At 38.5% G+C, this 27,266-nt stretch overlaps 3 protein-coding genes and 1 long non-coding RNA gene across 13 annotated transcripts in view; 1 reads left to right on the top strand and 3 right to left on the bottom strand.

The window, feature by feature from the left end:
- LOC5501696 (androglobin) overlaps positions 1–3,743 on the bottom strand; it is a 34,962-nt gene extending 31,219 nt beyond the window's left edge. For 3 of the 9 annotated variants that reach the window (XM_048721887.1, XM_048721886.1, XM_048721884.1), the window contains exons 1-2: positions 3,623–3,743; positions 3,186–3,353 (exon numbers count right to left, since the gene is read on the bottom strand). In XM_048721887.1, the coding sequence (XP_048577844.1) occupies positions 3,186–3,319 (134 nt within the window). In that variant the 5' untranslated portion in view covers positions 3,320–3,353; positions 3,623–3,743. Of the gene's footprint in view, positions 1–325; positions 460–1,007; positions 1,219–1,581; positions 1,785–2,229; positions 2,402–3,185; positions 3,354–3,497; positions 3,504–3,622 lie in introns of those variants that run through there. The other 6 variants (XM_048721885.1, XM_048721890.1, XM_048721891.1 and 3 more) reach the window with 6 other exon arrangements.
- Positions 3,744–4,481: 738 nt separating this feature from the next.
- On the bottom strand, positions 4,482–12,697 carry LOC5515989 (steroid 17-alpha-hydroxylase/17,20 lyase). Its single transcript, XM_032385797.2, has 5 exons — positions 12,430–12,697; positions 8,731–8,888; positions 7,098–7,783; positions 5,767–6,022; positions 4,482–5,280 (listed from the first exon to the last, which is right to left on the bottom strand). The coding sequence occupies exons 1-5, from the start codon at positions 12,642–12,644 to the stop codon at positions 5,054–5,056; spliced, it is 1,542 nt and encodes a 513-aa protein (XP_032241688.2). The 5' UTR covers positions 12,645–12,697; the 3' UTR covers positions 4,482–5,053.
- LOC125559855 lies at positions 8,887–13,523 on the top strand. Its single transcript, XR_007306550.1, has 2 exons — positions 8,887–9,289; positions 13,161–13,523. It is a non-coding gene; the product is annotated as an uncharacterized LOC125559855 (long non-coding RNA).
- Positions 13,524–14,034: 511 nt separating this feature from the next.
- Positions 14,035–26,314, bottom strand: LOC5516038 (centrosomal protein of 85 kDa). Of its 2 annotated transcripts, XM_048721894.1 has the most exons (18): positions 26,245–26,314; positions 25,530–25,574; positions 23,882–23,986; positions 23,254–23,441; positions 21,881–21,944; positions 20,877–21,093; positions 19,526–19,738; positions 18,966–19,056; positions 18,273–18,349; positions 17,931–18,006; positions 17,573–17,668; positions 17,439–17,497; positions 17,186–17,300; positions 16,850–16,942; positions 16,068–16,145; positions 15,547–15,609; positions 15,294–15,450; positions 14,035–14,652 (listed from the first exon to the last, which is right to left on the bottom strand). In XM_048721894.1, the coding sequence occupies exons 1-18, from the start codon at positions 26,297–26,299 to the stop codon at positions 14,486–14,488; spliced, it is 1,959 nt and encodes a 652-aa protein (XP_048577851.1). In that variant the 5' UTR covers positions 26,300–26,314; the 3' UTR covers positions 14,035–14,485. The 2 variants fall into 2 exon arrangements, with proteins under 2 accessions (XP_048577851.1, XP_048577852.1); XM_048721895.1 differs by lacking the exons at positions 25,530–25,574; positions 26,245–26,314 and adding an exon at positions 25,097–25,320.
- Positions 26,315–27,266: the final 952 nt, after the last annotated feature.

Genomic DNA, 27,266 nt, shown 5'->3' on the forward strand with positions numbered 1-27,266 from the left:
TACTTGTACCAATGGAACAATATTCATTTCCTATAAATGACCACACAAAAGCTTATTGAATATAGAGCAGTATACCTCTGGTAAATGAAATTCTATTAAAAATGGTTTAAATCATTTGTTCCAGACCAAAAGAAAGTGGCTATTTAATTAAATGCAATATCAAGATGAGTGGAAGTATTATCAGCCATTAAGCCCTCAATGTCTACAAGATCCTTCCAACACCACAACAATCCAAACAACCTGTAGCTAGATAATCCCCGAGAACAATCAATCTTAGAATATTGCTTATAATGTAAGGCTTAGGGAGTTCAAAGTGCATGAGTACCTTCTACCACGATTCGTTCCTGGGATATGCAAGCTTATCTTCATGTGCGTAACGGCCCCAAGTGAGCTCATATCAATTTAATGCTGCTACCCAGACAAATGGCAGTTAAAGTCATCAAAGGATGAGTAGCTAAGCAACTGGAGAATGCAATAATGTGTACATTGCAAGTGATTATGCAAATGGTTTATGAGGAACTCAAAAAATGTAAATAAAGGCTGTGGTTTGTGTTTAGTCAGCGAAAGGTCAACAATATTGTTTTCTTATACTATGTTGTTACAAATAAGCATGTAAACAAGTCAAAAGACATCATATTTTCATAACCCAGCAATGATCACACATGATTATGATTATAATTGATTATAAAAGCTAAGCTAAGTTCACTATGGGGAGTAAGATTAAATAAAAAGGAGAACATCAGTTATGCTGTGAATTATGTTTTCCTGTTTTGAATTGAAGAGTTGTTACACAAAGCATACAGAAAATGGTAAACGGTTAACAATAAGTAAACAATTGAGGATACAATTGAAGATACAATTTAGGCCATTGATATCAACCCATGAAAAACTAACCACGTAAATACAAGCATTGTTAGCTCTTTTTCGAAAAAACACATCGCATCTCAAGAAAAGGAAACTCGAATCACTGGTTTAACGCCAAAAATTAGTAGAAATCAATCCATCACCTGAACCGTGCAGAGCTTGAAGCAGCCATTCGAAGGTCTTTCCATGCCGATGAGGACTTTCTAGCGTTTGCCATTGTGGCTTCTACCCCTATAAGCACTAATTTTCTATGCAAACAGCGACAAAGAACGCCACAAACGCTAGTCGCTGAGGTCAACCCGAGGGTTTTGGCGCTTTAGCTTCGAGCTCCATAGAAACGGAAATAATTGCAACTTGAAACCACATAAGATGAGATCTAATTTTGGCAAAGGGAGCTATGTCACGTCACTTCGAGTGCTGAAAACTAATCTCCTTTCGACAAATCACAATTTAAAAAAACAAACCCAGAAAATATCGACTTGCGAACTGAGGGAAGCCATTGAAGCTTCCAAAATGTTGCAATTATCATCCTGAACTTATTATTTTAGTAGTAGGATATTGTCGCAAGATTTATATTTTGCTGTAAAAAAGCCGAGTGTTTTTACAGTACACATGGTGAAGTTTGATGGATGTCTAGTACTCTTGAAGTAACAACAGAGCTTCACACTATAGTATTTGGTAAATAAATCTCGAACGAAGGCATGCATTTATACTTACTCGGGATTTGTTTTAGCCGCCGAAGTTACTCTCTCCTTTGATTCCTTCTTTTTCGGAGCCTTCGATGCCATGTTGTTTTATTATTTTACAGGCGAATCATTTTAGGTGCAAATTTCACAGGAAAACACAATTCAAATAAGGCGAAAGTTTTTTCTTTTGTGCAGCGGCGAAGAAAAGTAAAGACACGATTTGTTGCTATAGGAACAGTGTGTACTAGTACCTAGTCTACAAATAATAGAAGAAACCACAGGAAACCCATAAGACACTGACAGAAAACGGAAAAAACGAAAGTATTTCCACCTGCAAACCATTTCACGTCAGACCTAATCAATTTTATTTTGTAACTTGGAAACTACACTTCTATATATTTATTATTTAATAGTTAAAAAGGAGAAATAAGTAAAATGTTTGTTTGAAATAGTCTTTTTACTTCATCCATTGGGAATGTGTTATTTACTCTTATATAATTAAGTACTTGCTTTAGTACTTTATAATATATTAATATTATCTACTCTTCATTGAGCTTACGGGTACTTACGTAGATTTTGAGAAACTGGTTATTATAAGTACCGTAGACAGGAGCAGACTTTCATCCAACAAAACATTTGTGAATTTGCAAAACAAAAGAGATATTTTTTGTCCACTTACGAATCATCGTCTTTACCAAAGCGTTTCCATTGATTGATTTTCCCCTTTAGGTTAAGCAGAACATTGACTTCCATCTCGATTCATTCCCTTTATATGAGCTGACTAAGGGGAGGGGGGGATTTCAATATTTTCTGTGTTTTTATCTCTCGATTTACCGTTCTCGTGTTGTTGAATAACGATCAATTGGTTGACGAACGCGCGCGTCGCAAAAAAGCGCGCGAAAATTCGCTGACACAGGTAACCCATGCACTGACAAACTCATGTTCCGTTGGATTAACGAGAAAACAAGAAATAAAATAAATGGCGGCTGGCGGTAAAAGAAGAAATAGGCCAGGGTTCCTCACGTAAAATCAGTGCTACTTTTTTTTCATCAAAAAGGTCTTTTTAAGGGCCAATCATCCAAAAAATTCATTTCCATCGGCACACAGACACATTTAATCAAATATCAACAATACTGTTAATAAACAATCCGACTTTAAACGTGCATAGTCATTTTAAAGTTTTCTTGCAAATAAACCATTGTTGTATTTTCAATTGTAAATAATAACAGAGAAGTGGTTGATCGACGTTCTTAATAAAAAAAACCTTACCCAAGAATATCTAGCTAAAAAAGAAACTTTAAAAACGAACAGAAACAACCAAAAACTAGAGGCATGAAAGTGAGTGACCTGGTGACAAATAACCGGATCGCGCGGAAATGTTGATTATTGGAACTTTAGATAGAAAAATGGAAGTGACTCATATATTTTTTTTTGTGGGTTTGAGAGAACATGAGAAAATATTCACACCGGAGCGTACCAAAAACGGCGTGCGAGCATCATTCATTTGCCAACTGCTCCCTTCTAAAAAGTGTCGATGTGCGCTTTACTGATATTTGGATATTGCGTGCCCAGGTATTAGGGAGGGGAGGGGGTCATTCAAGCGACCGTTTCCATGGTACCCACAAAGCCACTTACGGTCTTTCATCTTCACTTAGTTTCCCTTGTGTCTTCAATTGGCTCAGTCTACTTCGCATTTTGGCGCGAAATAATCCTGGACTCGGCGAAGGCGTGTTTCTCTGCTTGATTAACCCCGCTAGTAAGGTATCCATTCTTTCCGATTTCACCTGATGCCTTACCCGCTAACTAATAAGAAAAAAGATTAAGCGAAATAAGTAAACAACGAGCAAAATAGATTACTAGAAAGAATGCAAACTTTTCGCTTGAAAGATGATTAAAGTGGATTTAAGTTAAAAAATTACCGCAAGTATAGAGAAAAACAATGAAAACATTTTTACACAGTCCTACAAATTGACAATTGTTTTTACACTACTTGATAAACAATATGTCCTCATTTTTTGTGAAAATATTATGCGCTATAAAAAAGGATATGATTAGAAATAGCGGTCACTTACATTAGAGAGACGGCTTCTTCTGAAGAACGTTATACATGATGGATTTCCCGACTGCCGAGAACGAATGTTTTAGTCTTTTCTAATTAAGGGGGCAGTTTTAGGCCGCACGGATGGAAGCTCAAATAAAACAATTAGCACTTAAATCCATATAGCCACCTGCACGTCAAACTTTATCATCACCGCTATTTTTAAGCATCCCTTTAAAATTTCTAGCTTTTAGAATGGACGCACGCACTTTATTTCTTTTGTTTTCACCGCTAGTATATAAATGCGTTTGTGACTTTTCACGCTATAATGCCACAACTATCATTAACTTGCTAAAAAAGAACGCAGGCTCCCTGTCGAAAAACAGTGCTCAACTAATAAGTCCTTTTATTACCTGACGCCTCTGATTAAATGTATCAGCATGCCTCATTAGCTCCAGAATAGAATTCATGACACACTTTGCATAGCGTTTTACATGTGTCTTCAAAAGAAGAACACACTCATTTGTTGCTTAAACAAAAAACAGGGGGTTCCAGGGGCTGTACCATTTAGAAACTTGATGGAGGACCTTAAACGAGTTTTTTTACGGCCAAGATAAAGAAGGGAAATAAATAATCACAAGGTTGAAAACTTTCCCTGACGTTTTTAGCACCAGGACAAAAACAGAGACGCCCTAGTTATTCTACAGGCTGTCGGTAGTTTTTCTAATCATCAGAGAAAAGAAAGCGGTGGGACCTCTACGTATAAGACAGAGACGCTCCAGGATTGGGAGGTGAGGGGGATTTGCGCAGATATACTTATGCAAAAAATACATGTGTAAAAACATGGTAGGCTTTTCTATACAAAATATGCAAATACGACGCAAGGCGCAATGTTAAAATAACGAGTGAAATTTATTTCTAATAGCATACAAGACAGATCAATCTGATACGGTAAACATTAATAATAGTGCAAACTGCAATTGGTAAATAGAGTACGATCGAAAGGTACTATGGGTCATTATATAAACCGAGTGCAGGATAATATGGATCAATCCTAAGATAATCCAAGTGTGGTGAAAAAAAAAAAAAAAATTAATAACAGAAAACCGGTCAAGCTACGTTGCTTTAAAGTTAGTCGGGCAGGTTTCGGATAGCACGTCGGGGACTGTTTGCGTCACGGGATAGTAGCTAAGATTACGCTCGATTATACAAACATCCGTTTTTGTCTCTGAGATAAAAAGTATGTTTTATTATTATTTTTTTACAGTGTGCAGTTCGTCCTAGAAACATAGCAAAACAAGCTTGCAATGATCACATATTGTGGCGGGTACTACTTTTAGTTTCCGTTAGTACTTGCAACCTGTTTAGGCGAGGTGATTATTCGGGGGGGGGGGGGGGTGGCTTATATATTGGATAGCCTCAAACATGTCCTGTCCAGGGATGACTGGGTGGATTGAGGAGGTCATTAATGGCGTCGTACTGCATGGATCTTATATGGTTTAGGGATTACGGTAAATCCCCTGTTGGGAACGAGTGATGGAGGAGGCTTTCCCTCTTCACCGATGAAACGGAACTTGTGGAGCAGCCAGGAGCTGTACAGGAAGACCTCAATCTTGGCAAGTGGCTCGCCAGCACAAACACGTCTGCCAGCAGAGAACGGCAACCAGTTGCCCTGGTTCACAATCAGCTCACCTGAGCAGGAATAAATGAATGAATCTTATACTATTTTATTAAGATGTACAGTAAGTTTTTAAAAGTAACCATTCGTGTGAGAACTACCGGTAAATTGATAGGCACTGCGATAAAACTGAACTTATGGAATCACATTTCCATAGTTCTTATTGAACGGTTACCAAAAAACGAATTTGCGTGGATCACTTCAAGAAATCAAAAGTATTTAAGATATATAGTGAAGTACAAACATACAAGTACAACACAAAATAACAAAACAAACACTAATGAAAAACGGGAGATATTCATCCTGACAAGAAAAGAAGAAAAGCATAGTGTATTCAAACTATTCAGTTCATATCTATTCATAGATATCAAATGAAAAAAAGGATAATAATCAGATGATCCTTCAATAAGAACTAAACCACTTTTTAGTTGTCTGGTGGAGTGGGGAGGAGGGGCACATTCTCACCCAGTAAATAGCAAATCCTAAACCAGTAAACTGACCTTTGTCATCAATATGGCGGTGAGGGTTGAATTCTGTGGGATTCTCCCAGCATTTGGGGTCCATGTGAACTGACTTGATGTCAACCATGACAACAGAGTCCTTTGGCACACGGTATCCACACAGGGAGGTGTCCTTTAACGTGTAGTGGGGCAGCGTAAAGTCTGCAGTAAACCGCAGTGTCTCCATGATAGTTGCTTGAATGATTGAAAGCTGTTGGCGGTCATCAAGTGATGGCGTTCTATCCGAACCAACCACCTTAAAAGGTTATGACAAAGTTATTTAAAATTCAGTTTTGCGCTAAGAGATCACATGACTGTGGGTGGCAAACCCACGCGCGCGCTCTGGCCTTTAGTGGCAAAATAACAGCAACAAAAAGCAACTTATTCAGTGCTTACAAAAAAAAGCTCCTTTTTTTCAGAAAGGGTTAAATTTAATCTGAAGATTTTAGGAGTGTTCATTAAATATACCAAGGGAGGGGGGGGGGGGGGGGGGGAGATGGAAGATTTTAACTAAAGACACATTTTAACGCACCCCTTTCACTGTAAACATTTTTCTGTGCCCCCCCTTTTCAGAACCCCTAAAATTTTCAGAGCCCCCTCTTAACAAGAGGTCTTTAAATCTGGAAAATTCATACTGCATTGTACGTTTATGTTTATTTTACTACATTGTATGTTTATCGTCTTGTGGATTTGCATGCTCCACCACTGTTTAGAAGGTTATTTCTATTTGTTCTGTTAACTGATAATAATCAATATCGGTAAATCTAACTAATGAAAGCTGGATCCGTAAATCAAACTGCTATATCCTGAAAGCTGGAAGCTTTGGTTTATAAAGACAAAAGTATTAAACATTTTGTCATTTGCCTTAATAATCAATATGTATTTGTGCTTTAAACTAGATAATATCAGTAAAAAGCTGGAATGGCTTCTAAAAAAATACAGAGCCCCCCCTTTAGAGGACCTTTTTTTTAGGTGCCCCCCTTTTGGTGGTTAAAATTTTTTGAGCACCCCTCAATATCTTCCTTGTTAATGAACTCTCCCTAAGGTAATAGACTAGGTAGCCTGCTAACTGGCCCTCATTCAGGCTTGCAAAGGACAAGGTGCACTTGGCACCCTAGCTCCAGCGCATCCCGACCTTCATGTGCTCCATAGAATTCCCAACATTTGAAAAACAAACATTTCCGAATAACCCAGAATGAGAGCCAGTTAGCAAGCTATAGACTAGCCTCCAAGGTCAGGCAAATCATGGTGGGATTAAATGAGCTACCATGCATTGTTCCTCATACTTAACATACAAAATGCATATATTTCTAGAAATTATTAGTGATTACCTTATCCAAGGCATTGTGGATCTCTTCCTGGATGTGTGGGTAGTTCACAAGGTAAACAATCAACCAGCGTAATGTGTCGCTCACTGTAGCATAGCCAGCAATAAACATGTCGGTAAGTGTGTTTAAAAGGTACTTGTCTGCCAGCAACACCTGTTTTTCTTCTATGGTATCAAATTCAGCCTCAAGTCTTGCCTTGAGCAGTGCTGTAAGGAGGTCTGTGGTCGGCTGGGAGGGGTCAAAGGTTTTATTTCTCTCATCAACAACCTCCTTCAAGACATTGAACACATAATCAGCCATTTCTTTGGTCTTTCGGTAAGTCTCAAATGGGAGATACTTTGTAAAGGTGAAAAAATCAAGGGCAACTCTCTGCGTGTTAAGATCAACATCTTCCATGGAGTACAACAAAGTCTTGAAAAACTTGTCAAAACTTGGATGAGATGCATTAAAGGCTTCATCAAACGTCATCTTGGTAATAACATCAGCAACACTCTGTTTAATCAGTACAGCAGGATTAAACGCACTTCCCTTTTCTTCATCAAACAGTGCCACAAGCTTTTTAACTTGTCTGGAGATGTGTGATTCCAGTAATGGGACATTGTGGAGGTAGTAGCGAAGGGAAGTTGTAAACAACTTGCGATGCATTCTCCAAGCTGGTCCGTAGTTTCCTACGGCAATGTCCTTACCCCCTGAAAAAAAAAAGTAAGAAGAAATTCAATGATTATATTTGACAAATTGATCTCATTTTTGCAGGCGTCTGTCCTCTAATAGAAACACAGGTGACATCAAAGCGTGTCATGAACATAAGGCAACAAGAAGCAGCGTTTTATAGTTTATTATTCTCAGAGTTTTATACAATGTTAAAATCAAGTTTTGGTGACCATACATGCACGCTGACGCCAAGCATGTACCTGCGTGTCCTCTAATAACACATGGTGCCTTTGCACACAATATTAGGGTTAGCAGATTGTATTATTTATAGCCAAAAATATTGGGCATATTATCCTTGTACAACAACATTAAAATGCTGTTTTCTTAAATGCCAGCCAGCGAATTATTGGTGATGGAAAATCACCAATTTAATCTTTTATAATAATATATATTTTATAATTAATGACTATGATTGTGCCAATGTCAATTTCTGGATGCAAATCAGGTGCAGATCCTGGAGTTCCAAAATATAGGGGTCAAAGCAAGGATTTCTAAAAAAAGGGGGGGATGGGGCAGATCCATTGTTCTTCTGACAGATTTCCTTACAATTCTTGTTAATTTTAAGGCAAATATCTGAAAATAGGGGGGGGGGGGGGGCAGACCCACTTAGCCCATACCCCTAGATCCGCACATTTCCCAAACTTTACAGATTTAATAGCCCCCAAAAACACATAGTAGTTAAATACATATATGCTTTTTAATTAGACAATCTTACTTAAAAATATTAGAGAATAATGGCCTATGTATGTACATCTTTGTTCACAGCACTCTAATAAAGCTGCCTGTCTGCCTGCCTGCCTGCCTGCCTGCCTGCCTGCCTGCCTGCCTGCCTGCCTGCCTGCCTGCCTGCCTGCCTGCCTGTCTGTCTGTCTGCCTGCCTGCCTGCACCTGCATATGCCTGTTCCTACTCTCCTTTATCCTTTACCCTTGGTTTCCAGATGAAAGCTGTGGAAAGGCGGGCGCCCGGCATAGTCAGCAGATCTCTTCACCAAGACTTCCCTTACAGCATCTGGTGACCCAGCAAAAACCATTCTCCAGCTTCCAACTTGTAAAGCAAAAATGCCACCATAGTGCTTCCGCAAGCTGTTGGAATTAATATTAATATATCTGCATTAAGGCCAAGACCATAGCTTAAAATTAAAAAAAAAAGTTTCTTGTCCTCAAATGCATTGCGTGACTGACACAAAGAACAGCTACGCGGGAAACTATTGTCGGCCACACCTTTGTTATTGTTTTCATTAATATTAGAAGGCACATAGTGTGTTCAAATCTTAAAATAACCATCTAAAAGGAAAATTTAATACTTCATATAGTGTGTCAAAATCTTAAAATAACCATCTAAAAGGAAATTTAATACTTCATATAAAAAATTCAATAGAAAATATCACATTGGCTTCCCCAAATCAACCGATGGAAATGGATGCTTTTTCACACTTTGCAAGGATGAAACAATGACGGCTGACAGAGACTAATAGAAAATTTAAGTAAGTCTTCCATTCTTTCATAACATTATACATTATTATAGCGGAGCCAAGCGCGGCCGCAGGCCGCGCGCGTAGCTCCATAGGCATGGAAATATGGTATAGGTATGCGACTTGGTTTTTGTGGTCATCGCGCGGGTACCCTGTGGTGTCACTCGCCAGCCAGCCAGCCAGCCAGTCAGTCAGCCGCGCGACTCCCAGGCCCCACTCGGCCCTGAAATGGCGACTAAATACAAGCACGGAGCAGGGGAAAAAGTTCTTGTTGATTATGCGATGATTATTTATTTTGCCTCAAATTTTGTGACTTAAGGATAAAGTCAACTAGAGGAGATCTACTAACATTCATTCACGCCAAGATTTATCTGGTTTTAGCTAGTAAATTTAAGCAAGTAACAGTTCACATTGAGAACACAACCACAAAAAAGCGAAAAAAACAACAATGCAAGGTGAGTTTTGGACGACGATTTGTATTGTCTATTGAGGATATGACAGTTATTAGGCTTTTTGTTGTCCTTTTGTATGCTTTGAGAATGGGAGTACTTAACTTAGTAATCAAATTATTTGAGCATAACAGCTTTTGTTTTGACATTCTTTGTTTTATCTATATTCTTGATTGTGAATAAAATACAATACACCAAAAACTGGAATTTGACTCTGCCAAATTTTTAAATTAAGACTTCTTCAGGGCAGATTGATTGTGTTGAGATATTTCATAAAGGCTAACCAATATCGTGTTGCATTTGTCAAATACTGCTAAAGAAGACCGTTCTTGTCTTTATATCCTGTGCTCTTAGTCCTAAGAAGATACATATCCTTAGAAGATACAGCAACTTTTTCAACTTACAAGAGAAATTTTCCTTACCGAGGATAAAAAAAATCAACCCCTATTTTCAATATGTATTGTCTGCATCTTGCATCTCATGTGTTTATTTTTTTTTTCAAATAGTTGTGGAAAATTAGTTAGATTATAAATGGCTTGATGAAAAGATTGTTTTGAAAGAAATAATAAATAATTGTTTTCACTCTTTTATGAACCAGGAACTACCTGAGGGCCAAGATGAATGCTAAAGACTGGAAGACATGCGAATTAAAAACCATGTCTTGAAGATAACAGTAGGATGTTCTTATTCACTAGTCATTTGATACCCCCACACCCATGGTCCCAGGTAAGGGTGGGGGATTAAACTTTAATAAAAGCCTGTTTCCAAGTTAAGAGTCAAAAACAGTCAATACCACCACCCCTCTTGACATATTCTGGTTAAAAAGTGGTCTAAAACCCCACATTAACCCCTGACTTCTGCGGGACCATAAGGGAGGGGGCGCAAATGACTAGGGCATTACTATGTGATTCAGCAGTACACACTCAATAGATTTTTTCAGAACAAGATACTTAAATATAATATAAAACTAAAAACAAACTTTCGCTTTTTAAATAATAAATCTGTAAAGAAAACAGTTTTCTATCAACCTAAAGATAATGGGAAAGGGGATATTTTAGAAAAGTACTGAATATAATTATCACATTATTGTTATTATATTTTCTTTTCAAACATTTAAAGAAGAGTCATATTTCTTCCTTTTTCTTCTCCCTGTTGACTATTTTTATGCAATTGATGCTCTTTGCTATTTCCCCTCTACACCAAAAATAAATTAATGAACAGATTTGATCTTCTTTTTAGGATTTTCTTTCTAAGTCTCTTTCCCATTACATTTATTTTAAAGGTTTCGATTTATTTCATTGGAATAGTTGGATCCAGGGTTTCTCAAAACACCAAAATATAATGCATTACTGGATGTATATTTGTAGATATTAAAAAAATGGTACATTAAAACTTCAGTATTGCATCTTATCTAAAATTGTGTATGACACTATATTTCATCTTTGAAATCCTGTTTCATCCATTGTTCTTCGCAAGGACAAAGCTTGTCAGAATGTAGCTTTACAAATGTACATTAATGGAACTTTTATTAAGGGAAAGGGTTTTTTTAGGGCAAGATACTAAACTTTATAACACTAGCAACAACCTTGTTCTTTTTCAATAATAGAATTGTGTTCACATAGCTTGGATAGCATAGACATGGCCTCTTTAGAGGCCTGTGGTGGTGAAAAGGTTAAGATAATGGGAAAGGGGAAATGTCAAGAAATGCTCAATCAAATTATTTTCACTGTTATACTGTTATAATTTTCACCAAAACTTTTAAGTTGAGTCAATTTACTTTATATCTCCTCTCCAGTCGACTATTTTTTAGTCAATTGATATTCTTTGCTTCCTCTCTACCCCAAACATAGATCAATGAAAGGGTTTGGTTTGAAATTAGAAGTTAGCATTTTAGCACTGTCAGTGATGCCTTGGATGTTTTTTTTAGGATTTGCTTCCAAAATCAATCTGTTTTTTCTTCATTGCATTCATTTGGGGGTAGGCCACCAACAACAAGGCCACTATATGGTAAAGGGGGGTGCACCAATATGTAATGCATGAAAGGAGATATATTTTTGGATTTTAATTTCCAGACATTTTTTTGAAGGAGGGAATCGCCTCTAAATCAATACATAAAAATTACAGTATGGCATCTAAACAGTCTAAATATATTATTTTGAATCTTTGGAATGCTGTTACATCAATGACATTTTCTGCACAAGGGCAAAGCTTGTCAGAGTATTGTTTTGATTAAAAATATATTCATAATGGAACTTCTATGATGGGACATAAGAATTTACATTTGACTCTTGACAACTTTGACAGCCATATTCACATCAGGAATTGTGTTTGTTAACTTTGATGTACTGCATAATTTAAATTATTGAATAAGGCCTTGATCCATTTGGTTGGTACAATAAATAAATCTCAGTAAAGAGCAGGATCCTAGATCCCTCAAAAATACCTCGATCAGTCAACACAAAAGGTGTTCAATGCTGGCTCCGCTTTTAGGCAGTGCCTAAATCTATATATTATACATAGCACAGCTTGTTAGGATAATGTAAGCGGGCCATTGAGGCATAACTTAATTAACTAACGTTTAACTAAAGAAACGATCGAAAGTGAGCAAGCTGTGTCACCTGGGGGATGTGTTGAATAAGCACTTGGAAATTCAACAGCTGTATGAGTGCGATAAAATTAAATCTAATCAACTAGCTTACAAACCTGTTCGTCATATTTCTTAAGTCCCCTGCCCCGCGATCAAAGCTAAGCAAGTTGCCAATGATCGGAGCTCTCGTCGCTCTTGGGCCCGGAGGCATGCCACGAAAGTCATACAAACTCCAAAGAAAATTTCCTATTATCATACACAGGAGCAGTAGCACCACATTTCCGATGCTAACGTACTCGCAAAGCGAGTATAAAACCTCCTGTACCGACATCTTTCGATGTAACACGACTGACTCGACACAAACACAACACAGGCAACCCAAACAGTGATGGAGAACGTGCCTTTTGTCATGTCGATATGATGAACAAAAAAAGATGCAAAAAATAATAATAATAAACAGTAAAATTCGGAAAGAATTTGTGTGCATTGTTTAATCCCTTTAGAAAGTGAGGGCTGGAAGCGATTTTGAGAGGGGGGAAGGGGGGGGGGGGGTACCTGTGTTTGACATAATGCGCTAAGAAATCACGTGACCTTTCTGTTAGCAAAATAAAACAAAATAGCAAAACAAAAAAGTCAGAAACTACTGCGCAAAGAGAACGACGATAAAAATAACACTTTCTGAAAAAAAAGGGAATTCTGTCTTTTTGTGTAAGCGCTGAATAAATTGCTTTTTGTTATTGTTATTTTGCCGCTACTGCAAGAGTTTGTCACTTGATCTCTTAGTGCAAGTCTAATAAGTATATGTCTGATCTAATAATAAGTCTAATGTATAATATCTTCTTATCAGGCAATCGATTATTACCACAGGCACCGGGGAACTTTGCGTGACTCCGACACGAGCGGCGGCGAAGGAGACTAATCAAATTTGAAATTGCACTGGTAACATGCATTACAAAAGTTTTATACGCAGTTATCGATGTTATCACTGGTTTATAGGAAGAGCGACTGGTCCAAATGGCTTGAAACTTCACCAGACCATATTTAAGACTCCACTGTCTGGTCAAAATATTTTTGAGAGTTTTACGATTATATTTCCGTAGTAAAGTGAACGCCTTATTTCAATCCCATGTGTTTACTGTAAACCATGACACACACGTGAGCTTGGGGTACCTGTGTTATTACATGTAAAGCTTGATTCATAATTATGTACATGAAAAAAAATGGCACAATCCTAAAAAAAAAAAACTCCGCCCAAAAAGTGCGCTCTGCTTCACATTGTCCGCCGCCCCTGTTAGTTGTTTGCTAGAATAAAGCTCAGTTGTGGTATTATATTACTGAGTCGACCATACTCATATTCGGTTCTCGTAAGTGGGCAAGCGCAGAGCAAAAGAATGCAGCTTTCATTTATCTTCCGTGTGTATATTTTTTTCGTCCCACGATGATACTCCTTTACGCTTCAATTGTATGCACCATATCGAGCGCCACAACGAGAATCTACTTTCAGGTTCTGCCAGACGCCCTACCCCAAAGCCAAGATGTTCCTCAGTCTGCTGGGGCCGGTTCCTGGAAAGCAGCTCAGAGCAAACCTACCGATAATTACGACAATCTCGACATTTGAAGGATAAAAGGGCATTCATTCCATGGTTAGCGTTAACTTGCTTTCTAGGAACCCGGCCCTAGTAAACAATTATTCCCATATCTCATAAGCACTCTTTTAAGTGTCAAGTTGAATGGAATAATTTTTATTGAAGTATACTTTAATATTTATCTCTATCAAGAGACCATAATGGTCTCCTGTCTCTATATAATCCGTATATACAATAATTACATTTATTTACAAAATATATATCATTTGCTATAAATAGTTGATCTAGCATTTGCTAAATTTCGATATTGAAACTTATATTCTAGAGTGGTGGCTTTCATGTCGATTCCATTCAGTGAATTTACCGTCCATTCAACATCGTCAAAAGAATGAGCTATGCATTGCAAGGAACGCAAGCGATTTGACCAGAGAACAGTGCCTACACTGTTCGCTTGTTAAATGCATTATGCCCCATTCCCTGACCTTCGTACCGGGAGACGAATCGTGAGGCATATTGTGACACCACAACTCTCATCCTCCACAGGAAACCCAAACAGAACGGCAAGGCAATGTGGCTACACGCCCTATCATTGCGTGGTACAGTTATTACCAATGTCCTCTGCATACTGATCGGAGATAAATGTTCTTAACGCTTCTATTTCTGTTTGTAGCTCATTTAGTTTTAGTATTCTTTTGTTTACACTGTCAACATCATCAGTGAACTCGCCAAATTCCTCTGTCACGGTGGTATTACCTGTGAAATGATAGGGGTCTTGTTAGCTTGCAGATTTCTTGGGTTAAAGCGCACACCCCTCAACATACAAGAGAACAAAAACACTGGAAGATCTAAGCTCTCATACTTTATTTAGTTGCCCTTTACCAGAAATGTTTCCCGCAGAGGAGGATTCGTTTTTACAACCCCTCTGACTCAAACTCAGATAACTCGAATTCGACGAATTCGAAGATGAGGCATTCGACTTGATCCATTTGCACGCATTCGCATTGAATACGGCTCATCGATAATACGACGTTTGAACTTAGCCTAAGGCATGAAGTTCTCAGGCGCTTACACGGGGAGGGGGGGGGGGGTGCACAGCCTCTTTGGCCGCCAAAAAGTGGGTCATTTCTTATAAAGGAATCTTCAAATACTATGCTTTTTGATATGATACGTATGACTGCGCACCCCCCTCAGCCAATCCTGGGTACGCGCCTGGCTATTTCGTAGAACAATTTTGGCCGGGTATCCTGAAGGTAGTTCCTTCGAGTTCCCTTGGTTTCGACGTAACGTTCAGTTATAACTGGATAACTCGAACTTAAAGCCCGGATAACTTGAATCCCACTGACTCGAACTTATTTTTTTTTCAGAATTCGAGCTAGCGTGGTTCTACACTGTACCTTTGCTTCCAAAGAGAAGTGATATGTTTGGATCTTCGCCGTTCTTTCTGGCCGAACAGAGCTGAACCACGCCCTTAAGGTCAGACGCGCAACGGGCCATTTCCCTCCACAGTCTGCTGTTTGCTTCTCGCTTTTCCTTCGAGTTCGCCTTTTCGTACTGAGTGAAAAAGCAGGATTAGCGGTTGTTTTAACAATTGTTAGTTGCCACTCTCAAGAGCACAGTGAGAACACAGGTGTTATTATCATTACTTACCTTATCACACGCCGACTTCAAGTTTAAGTTGGATTCCATAAGGTCCTGCATCTGACATGACACCTGATAGATAGTAACCAACAATACGGTTATTAAAGTTGGTTCTTAACAGAACGAAAGCGAAACGCACGTAGTTTTCCGATTCTCACGGGAACGCACAAGCAAGAGAACCAAACTGCTTGATTACCCTGCGTTTGCGATTGCATTTAACCGATTCGAATTTGTGTTTCGCTTGTGTTTGCGGCCTTTTGAAAACCAACCTTAACCAAACACATAGGTTACGCTCGAGCCCTATCGTTTTTGTGTAATATTCCTCTTCCCCTAACTCGACTAAACGTGACATATGTTCTAAAATGTATGTTGATGTATTTGTTCTTTAATTGCCTACCCAACACAATTTTAACAAAACTAGACGAAACAAAACAAGAGACGATAAGTATAAAATGCTTTATCAAAGGGATGGGTAGGTTTATTTTCACGCAGATGTAAATCGTCTTTGGATTACATTACTAAAGCTGTACCTCTTTGATGGACTTCCTCAATTCTCTGATAGATTGGTCACGACTATTCACTTCATCCCTCAGTGCAACTACCATGTTCTGTGTGATACAGAATCAGTAAGCTGACACCCATCCACAAATCCTCAGCAACGCGCAACAATATTATAATACTCCACCATTAACATCTTATCATCACCATCACTCTCACCAATTTTATACCACTATTATCGATAGCAACATCAATATCATCATTACCACCATCAGCATCACCATTATCATCATCATTATCATCACTGCCGTCAACATTATACAACTTTCATCACCAGTAGCATCATTATCATCGTTAGCGCTATCAATACCACCATTAGCATCATCAATACCATCATCATTGCCATCATTATTATAACACTACCTCCATAATCATTATTATCATTGCCGCAATCGGCACCACCATTACCATCATCAATAACATCACCATTGCCATCAACATTATAACACTACCTCCATCATCATTATCATCATTGCCGCAATCAGCATCATCAATACCATCACCATTGCTATCAACATTATTCCACTACCTCCATCAATAGAATCATTATCATCATTGTCGCCATCAGCATCACCATTACCATAATCATTATCATCACTGCCATCAGCATTATACAACTACTGTAACATCATATAGCATTATTGTATCACCACCAGCACCAGCATCACCATCACCATCACCACCACCATAATTAGCACCGTTATCGTTATTATTACTGGCATCATCACATCACCATATGCAAATTGGCCAATACCTCCTCCTGGACCAATCGTTCTTCAAGAGCCTTCTGATCTTTCTGAGATTGCTCGTGGAATGACTTCATCTTTTTATGCTTCGCCTCAAGGACCTTCAATTGCAAATACAAACAGGGCTGGAAGGTGTTGTTCCCTTAAAAAGGGTGCTACATCCGATGTCGATGACAGGCTACTATAAGGGTCCTGATAAAATGATACAACTAGAAACAACAGGCCAGCTGAAGAATAACTACGTGGTCTGCGTAGGCGTGGTGGAATTAGGGAGATACATCAACAATGTCTAGATGTTTTTTCTAATTGCATGAGCTAGAAGAGCAATCATACATCAGGCTCACCTTTTTAGTACGGCTGAGTTCTGCCTGAAGTCGTTCATTCTCCATTTTCAGGTCTTCATACTCAACTTCAGATACTGGGCCATTTGCCTTAAACTTCTCCAGACATTTTTCCTGGCTGGAATACAAGAAATTGTTGCAAACTAACGCAGAATTACGTACCAAATGATGCAGCTGTGGCGGAAATTGATATTAATTGTGTAGCGTTGATTCTAAATTTCAAAAAGTACATTGCGTAATTCTTTCAAAAACCTACTTCTCTACTTTCTCCTTCAAAGCTTTGTTTTGTTTGTGCAGCTTTTTTAGGTCCTCCGACTGAAAGAAAATATCAGATAAGAAAAAAACAAACATTCTCAACAAAAAGACTGAAATGACCAAGCAAAGTCCTACCTTGACCCCATATGCTTTATTCAGATGCGCAAGTTTTTTATCCTTGTTGGTGATTATTTCCTGGAGGCGTTCACATTCCTCACGGACATCTTTCAGGTGTATTCAGTCAAGAACAAAACAACACCTCATGGATTATCAAGTATATGAAATCATGTTTTATGAATCCAAAAGACTTAACACAATAGGAGTTCTACTTTGGGACAGGGAATCCTTAGGAGCCCAGGGAGTAGAATAGGGGGCAGAAAGCACAAAGCAAACGAGAAGCCAAAAAGGGAGAAAATAGGAGGAAGAACAAGAAGGGTTTAAAGCTTCCCAAGCGCTTTGAACTTTTCGTTCATTGGGGGCAGTGTAAGGATATAGTTTTGAGAGTCTTCTGGTGTTCTTCCACTGTTGGGACATCAGAAAGGTAGCGTTCTAGACTCTCTGCCCGGCGCCTGCGAAAAGGTAAGGCATCAGATGAGTAACACACACAGTTCGGAAATTGCGGGCTTCTACTTTGTACGATTAAAATGGGTATTAAGAATACCAAAAGCTGTCAGAACAAGCATATAACGTTTTTAGATTTTTTTTATACAGTAGGAAGAATGTAATTTTTTTTATACTGGAAGAAAATAGGGATATAAAACATGTTTTAGGGTAAGAAGCTTTGCAGGTGTAGCAAGCAATAATTGGAACTCCTGCTTAAAAATTCTATACATACTTTGAATTGAGGACATCTTTTTTGGAGCTCTCAAGTTTCGAGTTGAGTTCTTCAATCCTTCTGTCCTTCTCAGCAAGCTGTAGAAAAATACATATACATTTCACTCAAAGACAGTATGTCTTTGCTTTCAAGTTAATACACCTGGGTTGAGGATCAGGTCAGATAACTCTCTCTACATTTGAGATGATATCTTATCCTAAGTATGTTAACATATAAAATTCACAGTGAAGAATCGTATTACACTTTTCCATATGATAACCATAACTGAACTATAACTGTGCAACACCCCCCACCCTACCCCCAATCAGCAAATCCTGAGTATGCACCTGTATTAGGGGCACATACGTACAAGTAGAATGAAAATCGTCCATACTTGGCAGACAAAGTTTTATGTTGTGCTTTTCTCCGGAGTATTTGATAACATTTCTAGTTTCAGCCTTTGGTTAAAACCGTGCAGCTTTCCGAAGATGCTCTTGCCAAAAAACATTTAGGACTACAATTGATCATTATCAGTTGAACATCTGGACTGCAATCGATCTCTCCAGTAACAACAGCGAGAGAAGCACAACTTTTATGTAAAACGATCGCATAAAGAAGATAAAGGAATGGCCTTCGATTGGAGAGTCTTACCAAGAGTATCTCTCCAAATGAAATATGAAAACAGTTGTTTTAAAGTATATTTTTACTGTGTACCTGTTGCTGTAGGGAGTCAACATCCTTTTCCTTGATAGCAGCTGTCTGTTTAACACTTGAATCCATTTGTTGAAGAATGTACTCTGTTTCCCTGAAATCATTTTAACCATCACCACGAAAAGCATGCTACTGTGACCACCTTGGTTTTGGGACACAGGACAATAAGGATGCAAGTGAGGTGCTACATGTATCTGAGTGACGTGAACATCACTAGCCAACCAACATGGCCAAGAAAGGCTTTTAGTAAGAATGAGAACAAATATGGACTTGAAGCTTATGCCTTTTTCAAAATGTAGCATATGACACACTATACCATATTAAACACATTTCACACTTAGAAACATTCGAAACAATAAACATTTTCACCTCCACCACCTGCCATCAAAACCACTATCAAAAAAATAAACTAAATAGGTCAAGAAGCGTGTATTTGTATTTGTAATGTTATCTGTGTGTTAGTTGCCGTTAGCTGCACAATCTTATAGTACCTAGCTAACTGCACTTAGCTTTCCAAAAGCAAATTTCAATATTCAGTTGCTGTATCTAGTACAATCCCTTACCCCAACTTTCTCTTCAGTTTGTCTAATTCAACATCCCTATCCGACGTAATCTGTGCAATGGTTGCCCTTAGCTGTGCAATCTCACACTGGTACTCCTGTAGCTTGACAGTGACCATGCCCTCCTGACCACATGACCTTGTCACCAGCATGTGCTGTAGCTTGGCGTCAAGGTTCAGCTGCTGCTGCTGAAGCTGCTGGATGGATTTCTTTTGTCTGAGAGGAAAGGACAGACAGCTTGAAGACTGGTGTAACATGAATGGAGATGTCATGCCTGCATCCTGGTATGGTGCCATGTGTGTTGTTTGGTGTTGGCTAGTCATGGATGGTATTGTTATTACCAACACTCTGATATTAATTTGATGGCATGATGACACTATGAATGCCATGCATGATGATGGCATGATGACGATGTGATGGGTATGGAGGGTGATGGCATTTATTGACATGGCTGGTGATGACACCATCATGAACATATTCAGGGATGATGGTAATGATGATGATGAAACTGAGATGGGCATGTGTGACGGTGATGGCACTGATGACCATAGATGGTGATGACACTGTAATGGATAAAAATGGTGATAATAATATGATGGGCATGGGTGCTGATGACACCGTGATGGACATGGATGATGATGACACTGTGATGGCCATGGATGGTGATTACACAGTAATGAACATGGGTGGTGATGACACTGTGTTGGACATGGATGGTGATGACATGATGGTATTGTGATGAGGATTAATGAGGGTGGTGACACAATGACAATGATTGAAATGGCAACATAGACTATTTTGATGACACTGTGATGGGCATCGGTGATGAAGACATGATGGCACTATGATAGACACAGCTGGTGATGACACTGTGAAGGAAATTGACTGGCAATGACACTTTGATGGACATGGATGGTGATGACACTTTGATGGACATGGATGGTGATGACACTGTAATGGACATGGATGGTGATGACACTGTAATGGACATGGATCTTGATGACACTGTAATGGACATGGCTGGTGATGACACTGTAATGGACATGGATGGTGATGACACTGTAATGGACATGGCTGGTGATGACATTGTGATGGATATGGATGGTGATGACACTGTAATGGACATGGCTGGTGATGACATTGTGATGGATATGGATGGTGATGAAACTGTAATGGACATGGATGGTGATGACAACGTTATGGACATGGTGGTCACTGTAATGGATATGGAGGGTGATGACATGTGATTGACATGGTGATAACATTGTCACAGACATGGTGATGACACTGTGCTGTGTATGGTAACAACATGATGATAATGATCCTGTAATGATCCAATGATCTGATCATCTACCTTTCAATGATCTGGTCCTTCTGTCTGATGAGCTCATCTTTTGCTCTGATCAGAGAGTCAAGTTTATCATCATCTGTGCTTGCAGCACTTGACGCCGTCCTTGGTTTACTGGTGAGCCCGGTAGGGGTGGCAAAGCCATCAAGGGGATAGGCTTCATGTCGCTGTTGAGGAGCCACATAAGCCACTGATGCTGCATCAAATGCTGCCAAGGGATATCCTAAGAAACAAAACAAAAGTAAAATACAGCAGATGATTAACTGAATGCCACATCTCTCCTCCCCTCATGATCAGGTGGCCAGACAGGGAAGGGAGGGGTTTAAGTCATAGAGCATCCAGAGATGTGGTAAGAGGAGACCCAAGGGTTAGTACCCTGCAACTTACACTGGTTACTTGTTTATCTAGAGAAGCAGGCCCGTACCCAGGTTTTTTTTTTTTTTTTTTTTTTTTGGGGGGGGGGGGGGGGGTGGGGGGTGGAATCAAAAAAAGATAAGTCATCCTAAGGCAATTTTTTCAGGGGAGGGGGGGGGGAGGTGAGTGATCTGATAAAAATCTGGCTACCCCGGAAAGAACAAATAGGGATTTTTTATGCATTTGCAGTATCTCCGCGGGACATTTATTGTCCATTTGGCCACCGACCAGAGTGATCTTGCTTATGCTTTACAGTTTTGGCTACTAATAGCATGTCTATTGAGAACCGTAAGTGGACCTTCGGCCATTGTGCACCCCCTGCACCCCCTGTACCCCCCCTTCCCCGAGTATGGGCCTGAGAAGTACTGAGTTTGACAAATTAAAGTCACAGGTTGAAAGGAATAGTGGGTGCAAAATGCTTTGTATACACTGCATCGTTGCTCAGTACTGCAGCTTACATTGCCTACAAACACCCAACACTGTGTTCTTAGTGAAGTAAAACAATAAGTGCCCCAGCACTTTAAACCTATAAAAAGGAAGATTTTCAGCACAAGTAGATACTGTATTAATTAGCTACTTGTGATATTGATCCTTACCTTCAGGTGGAGCTGTGGCATACATGGATTGCCCCGTATATTTGCTATAGCTTGAAGGCTCAGGCTACAAGAGAGGGAGGACATGTATTAAGTGAAAAACAAATACCCATAGCCAGCAGTACAAATCAAAGGCTCTGTGAGCCAACTTGTGAATGCAAATTTTTTTTTAGTTATTTTCTTGTGTGCATAAAAGATAGAAAACATCAAAGATGCTGAGAGTACATAAAAATGTCCTTATACCTTTTTTCTTTTTGATGTCATGACACACCGAGAACAGTATAATTATTAATTATTGTTATTGTTGTTGTTGTTGTTATAAAAATTAAAATAAAAAAACAGAAAAAATGCTGTCAGTGATAAAAAAAATGCTGTCATTGAACCCCGGTCGCTGTGGTCCGAGCCAAGTATCTGCACTGCTAGACTAATGTGGAATTACTGAATCAAGCAGTGCTATTGGTATCGTACCGTTTTTGCTAGCATGTCAAATTTCAGCATATTCTTTCCGGAAACAAAATAAAATACCCGCAATAATTGATCACCCTACTGTCATACAATGTGTTTTATGCATGTCAACATTCTAGAAAGTTAATCGTTATTCGATGAATAAGCGAGGGCCATGTGTTTGTACAAGTTTTGTTTGATATTTAGTTTAGCTGAATGGGAAGAATTGTGAAAAATTAATTCGTGGAAATCTATCCTCTTTTATTTTGTCCTTTTAACAGAGGCTTTTTTTATTACCCTGCAAATAGAGACCCTGCTAACAGAGGCTTTTCCCTTGTGTTTCTAGGACTTAAAAGTCGCAGTTTTGGCTAGTTGCTCATTGAGCACAAATTCAAGCAAAAATCCAGAGACGAGTTTGGCAAGGTCTAAAACAAATAGAATTAAAAGCTTTGCTAGCATTTTACTTGTTTTGTTTGCAAACTAATAGCTTTGGACTGAACCAAAGAAGACTGATTGACGTCAGTGACAAAGGCGCATGGCACGCTCAACCCACATGGAAGACTTTTCTGAAGAAACTAGCTTATAAATACTTTACGGTCATACTCAGGAATGATCGTAGCGGTCACAGGACGATGACCTAGCCCTTTTATAGTACTAGGCTTTAACTGGAAGTTGAACACCAAAAGTATATATATGATCTAAGGATTGCTGTGTTGCTCAAGCAGAGAAAGACCATAAAAAGTTTATGGATGATCAATCCGACAATAGAGTGAACAGAAGTCCCTCCAATAACTCGGAAATGCTTTGCAAGCATTCACGAGTTAAAAAAAAAAAAAAACAGACAGATAGGTAAACAGGCAAGACAGGTGGCTGGACGGAGAATGGATGGATGGATAGACCTAAGCTGGAATCATTTCAAACACAGCTTATACCTGGTTTCTGATATCTATCTTGCTAGGTGGCCAGTTTCGTCCAGACAGACTACTTGCACTGCTTGAGGGTGTAGACTGAGAAAGTTTTCCTGTCCACCTGGGTTCACTGACGTCCTCATAACTGTTGCTGGAATATTTACTGGTGTGTGAATGGTCTCTTCTAGAGGAGTCTTTTCTCTTGTTTGATCCTAGTGAAAAAGAAGGGAAACAAAAGTCATTTCAATTTGGAAAGATCAAAGTCTGCTACACGGTCTCAATAGAATATCAATTAAGTTACTTGGATATACAAGCCAAACAGTGTTGTCCCTATTAAGAAATGTGGCTGTTAGTTTGCTGGGAAATTAAGTAAAATATGGCACAAAATCAACTAAAAACCTTCCCAAGTGGGAATTGATGCTGTGCATGACTCAAGAATCGTCTAGAAGTCTAAATAGAGGTATGATTGACACCTTTAAACAATACCAGGATCTGAAGCCCCTGAAACTATACTTTAGAAGAAGCCAGCACCATTGTAGAGAAACCAGCACATTTTATTTACTGCAGTATATATTGGAACTTTAAATGGGGAGCTGGTTCCAGCCTATGACATGGTGTGCCTACTATCTTAGCTTGACATCTGTACCAATACCTGTATCCTTGTGCCTGGGTTGAGGTGATGACGGCTCACTAGATGACTTATCCAAAAGCTTTGATTGGACTCTTGGTTGATAAGGAGAGATCCACTGTTGACTCCCTGAGATAAAGATTCATGGATTCATGTAACAAATGTCAAACAGTTAAAGTCTCTGGATAAAAAATACGTCTTACGGTATAACATCAAAATTAAGGGGATAAAATTTTTGTGCTTCACAGCAAGATTGTAGATTAGTCAAAACTACAAAATTATTTTATTGAGGAGAACAAAAATAATAATGTAATGGCTTATGTAAGGGGCTATGTAATAGACTCTGATGCCAAGATAAGGAATCTAATATTGAAATCAAGTATGTTAATGTATTGTATATTAGAAGTAATTAAAACTGATAGAACTACCGATTTTTTAAATTAAAATGCTCCCCAAAAAGTACCTTGTCTGGAACATGAAAGATAAATATGTGTCCTGGCACTTATTCAAGCAGTTATGGTACTTCTATGTTTTCACTGATGGATATAAACTATTTGACTGCAAGTGTTATGAGTAAACAGAAGCAGTCTAAGCCAATGCAGGTTGATTTGATTCAGGTGCGTGGCTAGGGGTGGGCATGGGGGGTATGCAAAACCCTTCTTAGCAAAAGATACCCAGACTTTTCTTATAAAGGAACTGCCAAATATTAAATAATTTATAATAATATCACATTAATATGGTTTAATTATATCATTCAATGTTGATTTTTTCCTAATGTGCAGATTTTAATAAAATTACTATATTTTTTATAATGCATATTACATAGAAAAATAAAAACCTACCACCTGGATAATACAGACTCGCAAAATAGAATCGGTAAAAATTTCAATAAAAATAATGACCTTGATAATTGATTTATTTATTTTATAGGTTCAACCGGAACTACTCAATTTGAAATGAAATTGGAACTTTGTGTTGACTGCTCGGTTCATCAATTAGCTGCAGAATTAAATACGTTCAACCATGATACATTTGTTATCATTTGAGAATAATTTATCGACACAGCTTGAAGTCAAGAGGAAACTAATACATTTTGAGTAAAAAAGCCGCAGTTATAACCGTTGACACGTGTTTTGAAGATTGTGTGATGTTTTGGTTTTCTTTTGACGTTCGTGGAAAAATTCATGCCCAACCAGTCAACTGCCGGATACATTGACAATAAAAGAGAGAAACTTTTACCTTCTTTTCCATGAATCGTGCTTAAATCTGGTAGACTGGAGGATTGCATGCTATTAATTGCGATATTTGTCTTGGATAAAAATCAGGCAGGAAACTAGAGACTTGAGGTTAAAAAAAAATTGTGACATGAAAAGCTTGAGAAACTTGAGTCAACAACTTTACAAGGCAAACGTGCACATTTTTCGAGCTATCCTGCCACCGCTGTCTCTTTTTTTACGCAGCCTTTATGCAAATCTTATATGACGGATAAGGAATTTGAAGTCGTGAGTTTGCATATTCAAACACCTCTCACTTTCAAATGACCCGCTCCAAACAAAAAGCAACTCCATCGCAAACAAAGCACAATGGCAAAGTGACCTTCGCAAATAAATGCCTGAAACTTTCATTATTTTGGCATGACGGAATTTTTCTGTAACACTATGAAGAAACTTACCTTGCTTGTATGAAGCCGTAGTAGAGTTTCTACTATACATGTTGGCTAGTGTGAAAGATCATTTGATTAGATGTTATGGCGAGGTATGCGTTTTTGCGCGTCTTTTCGCCGCCATGCTTTCACTGTGGTTACAGTGTGACGTCACGGGGATACAAGCCACGCAACATTTTCTTTCCCCTTCCCCCCCCCCCCCCCCCCCCTCCCCCTCATTTGGAAATGGGACAACAATTTTCTTTGCATTTATTCAACTATATAATTGTCTCTGTCAAGTTTGGTAGCATAAATGTTAACCTCAACCTTGTGCCATGTATACAGTGTTTTTATTTAGTAAAGACGTAGAAGTAAACAAGGCCCACCCAACGATCTTTTTAGATATAATTTCTAATTTTGATGCCAAATCTCTTAAAATTTCGATATTATTATTTGCCAATCTCTAATCTTGTACAAAATTCCCTATTTTTGTTTTCGGAATAGGCGAGAAGACATTTTTTCTGCAATTTGAAAAAAGTCATAAGAAGGATTCCGATGGCCTCAAAACGAGCCCCAAAAACCTTTCACAAAACCCGTGGCCATCTCAAATTATTCGCAAATGTAATGATGTACAGAGGGTTTTTAGTGATCCAGTTTATATAAAAGTGATGAAATGTGATGACTTTGTTCATCGGGTACATTGTTGCCCTCGCCTTTTAAACACACACGCACTCAAAATACTCACCACTAAGCAGCCCTAGAGGGAATTCCTTGACGTAAACCCATGCCAAGGGTTCCATCCTTACAGATTCGTGTTACTTGTTAACATAGCGCTCCAAATTTGCTTTCTCCTTTCGTTTACTATATTCCTTGTTGATCGATGCAAACATTGTTTGGCTATAATTTTAATTAGAAATTGGCTTTAATATTGTCAATTACCAATTGTCTTATATAATCCTTCTAATAAGCGCACACGGTCTTTTAAAGTTTTAATTAGCTGTATCAATTAAACAGTTAGCAAATATTGGGTCAATTATCAATGTCTCCCATGGCCAAAAAAAATCAAAATTGTACACTGGATAAAACACTACTGGGTTTTTATTTTCATACATAAATCTTGGTAAAGCTAAGGATAAGTTGACACCCGCGTATAAGAACCAAAAGATTAAAAGCTTGGCTGGGAATAGTTTCTTGTTTGAAACACTCTAATACATTTTGTCAAAATTCAGTGATTTACGGTTGATAACAATAGAGAAAATAAATAGATCATGGGCTTATATGTTGTATTAAGCATTTTTTTTTTGCCTAGTGACTTTTATTATTTGGTGTGTATATGAAAAATATAACAAACAATTAAGAACCAAAACAGCCGGATCCGTCAATAGCCTGATTGCAGGCGGTACTCGGTGTTATCATCGCGGAAAACCCTCTCCGTTCGATGATCGGGCGCCATATTGTATTCTAAGCCGCATGGTTCCTGGGGGCGAGCGCAAAAACGCCGTTTTGGAAATGGAATCTTTGATACATTTCATATATGGGAGATGTTTCCTTGCTGATACAACTCGCCGTGCCAAAAATTGTCATATCAAAGCTATAGACACTTTCGAAGCATATTCCACTCTTTCATAATTGTATTTTTTTATGCCGGTATATGCAGATCCTACACATAACCCAAGAACAGTTTTGAGATACGAGTGAAAGAGGTTGCGCCCCTTAGTTAGCCAAGATTGTGACTATTATGTGGTTTTATTTCAACAATCCTGAAAA

This window comes from Nematostella vectensis, chromosome 14 (genome assembly GCF_932526225.1).
Source record: "Nematostella vectensis chromosome 14, jaNemVect1.1, whole genome shotgun sequence".
NCBI lineage: Eukaryota > Metazoa > Cnidaria > Anthozoa > Actiniaria > Edwardsiidae > Nematostella > Nematostella vectensis.

Excerpts from the sequence above, each read along its gene's own strand:
- LOC5516038 (XM_048721894.1), bottom strand. The coding sequence starts at position 26,299 with ATGGAACCCTTGGCATGGGTTTACGTCAAGGAATTCCCTCTAGGGCTG. Across the intron at positions 23,987-25,529 it reads TACGGCTTCATACAAGCAAG|GGAGTCAACAGTGGATCTCT; the intron begins GTAAGTTTCTTC and ends TCTTTATCTCAG. Across the intron at positions 14,653-15,293 it reads ACTTCTCTTTGGAAGCAAAG|GTAATACCACCGTGACAGAG; the intron begins GTACAGTGTAGA and ends ATCATTTCACAG.
- LOC5515989 (XM_032385797.2), bottom strand. The coding sequence starts at position 12,644 with ATGTCGGTACAGGAGGTTTTATACTCGCTTTGCGAGTACGTTAGCATC. Across the intron at positions 8,889-12,429 it reads TTAAGAAATATGACGAACAG|CTTGCGGAAGCACTATGGTG; the intron begins GTTTGTAAGCTA and ends TAATTCCAACAG. Across the intron at positions 6,023-7,097 it reads TCCACAATGCCTTGGATAAG|GTGGTTGGTTCGGATAGAAC; the intron begins GTAATCACTAAT and ends TAACCTTTTAAG.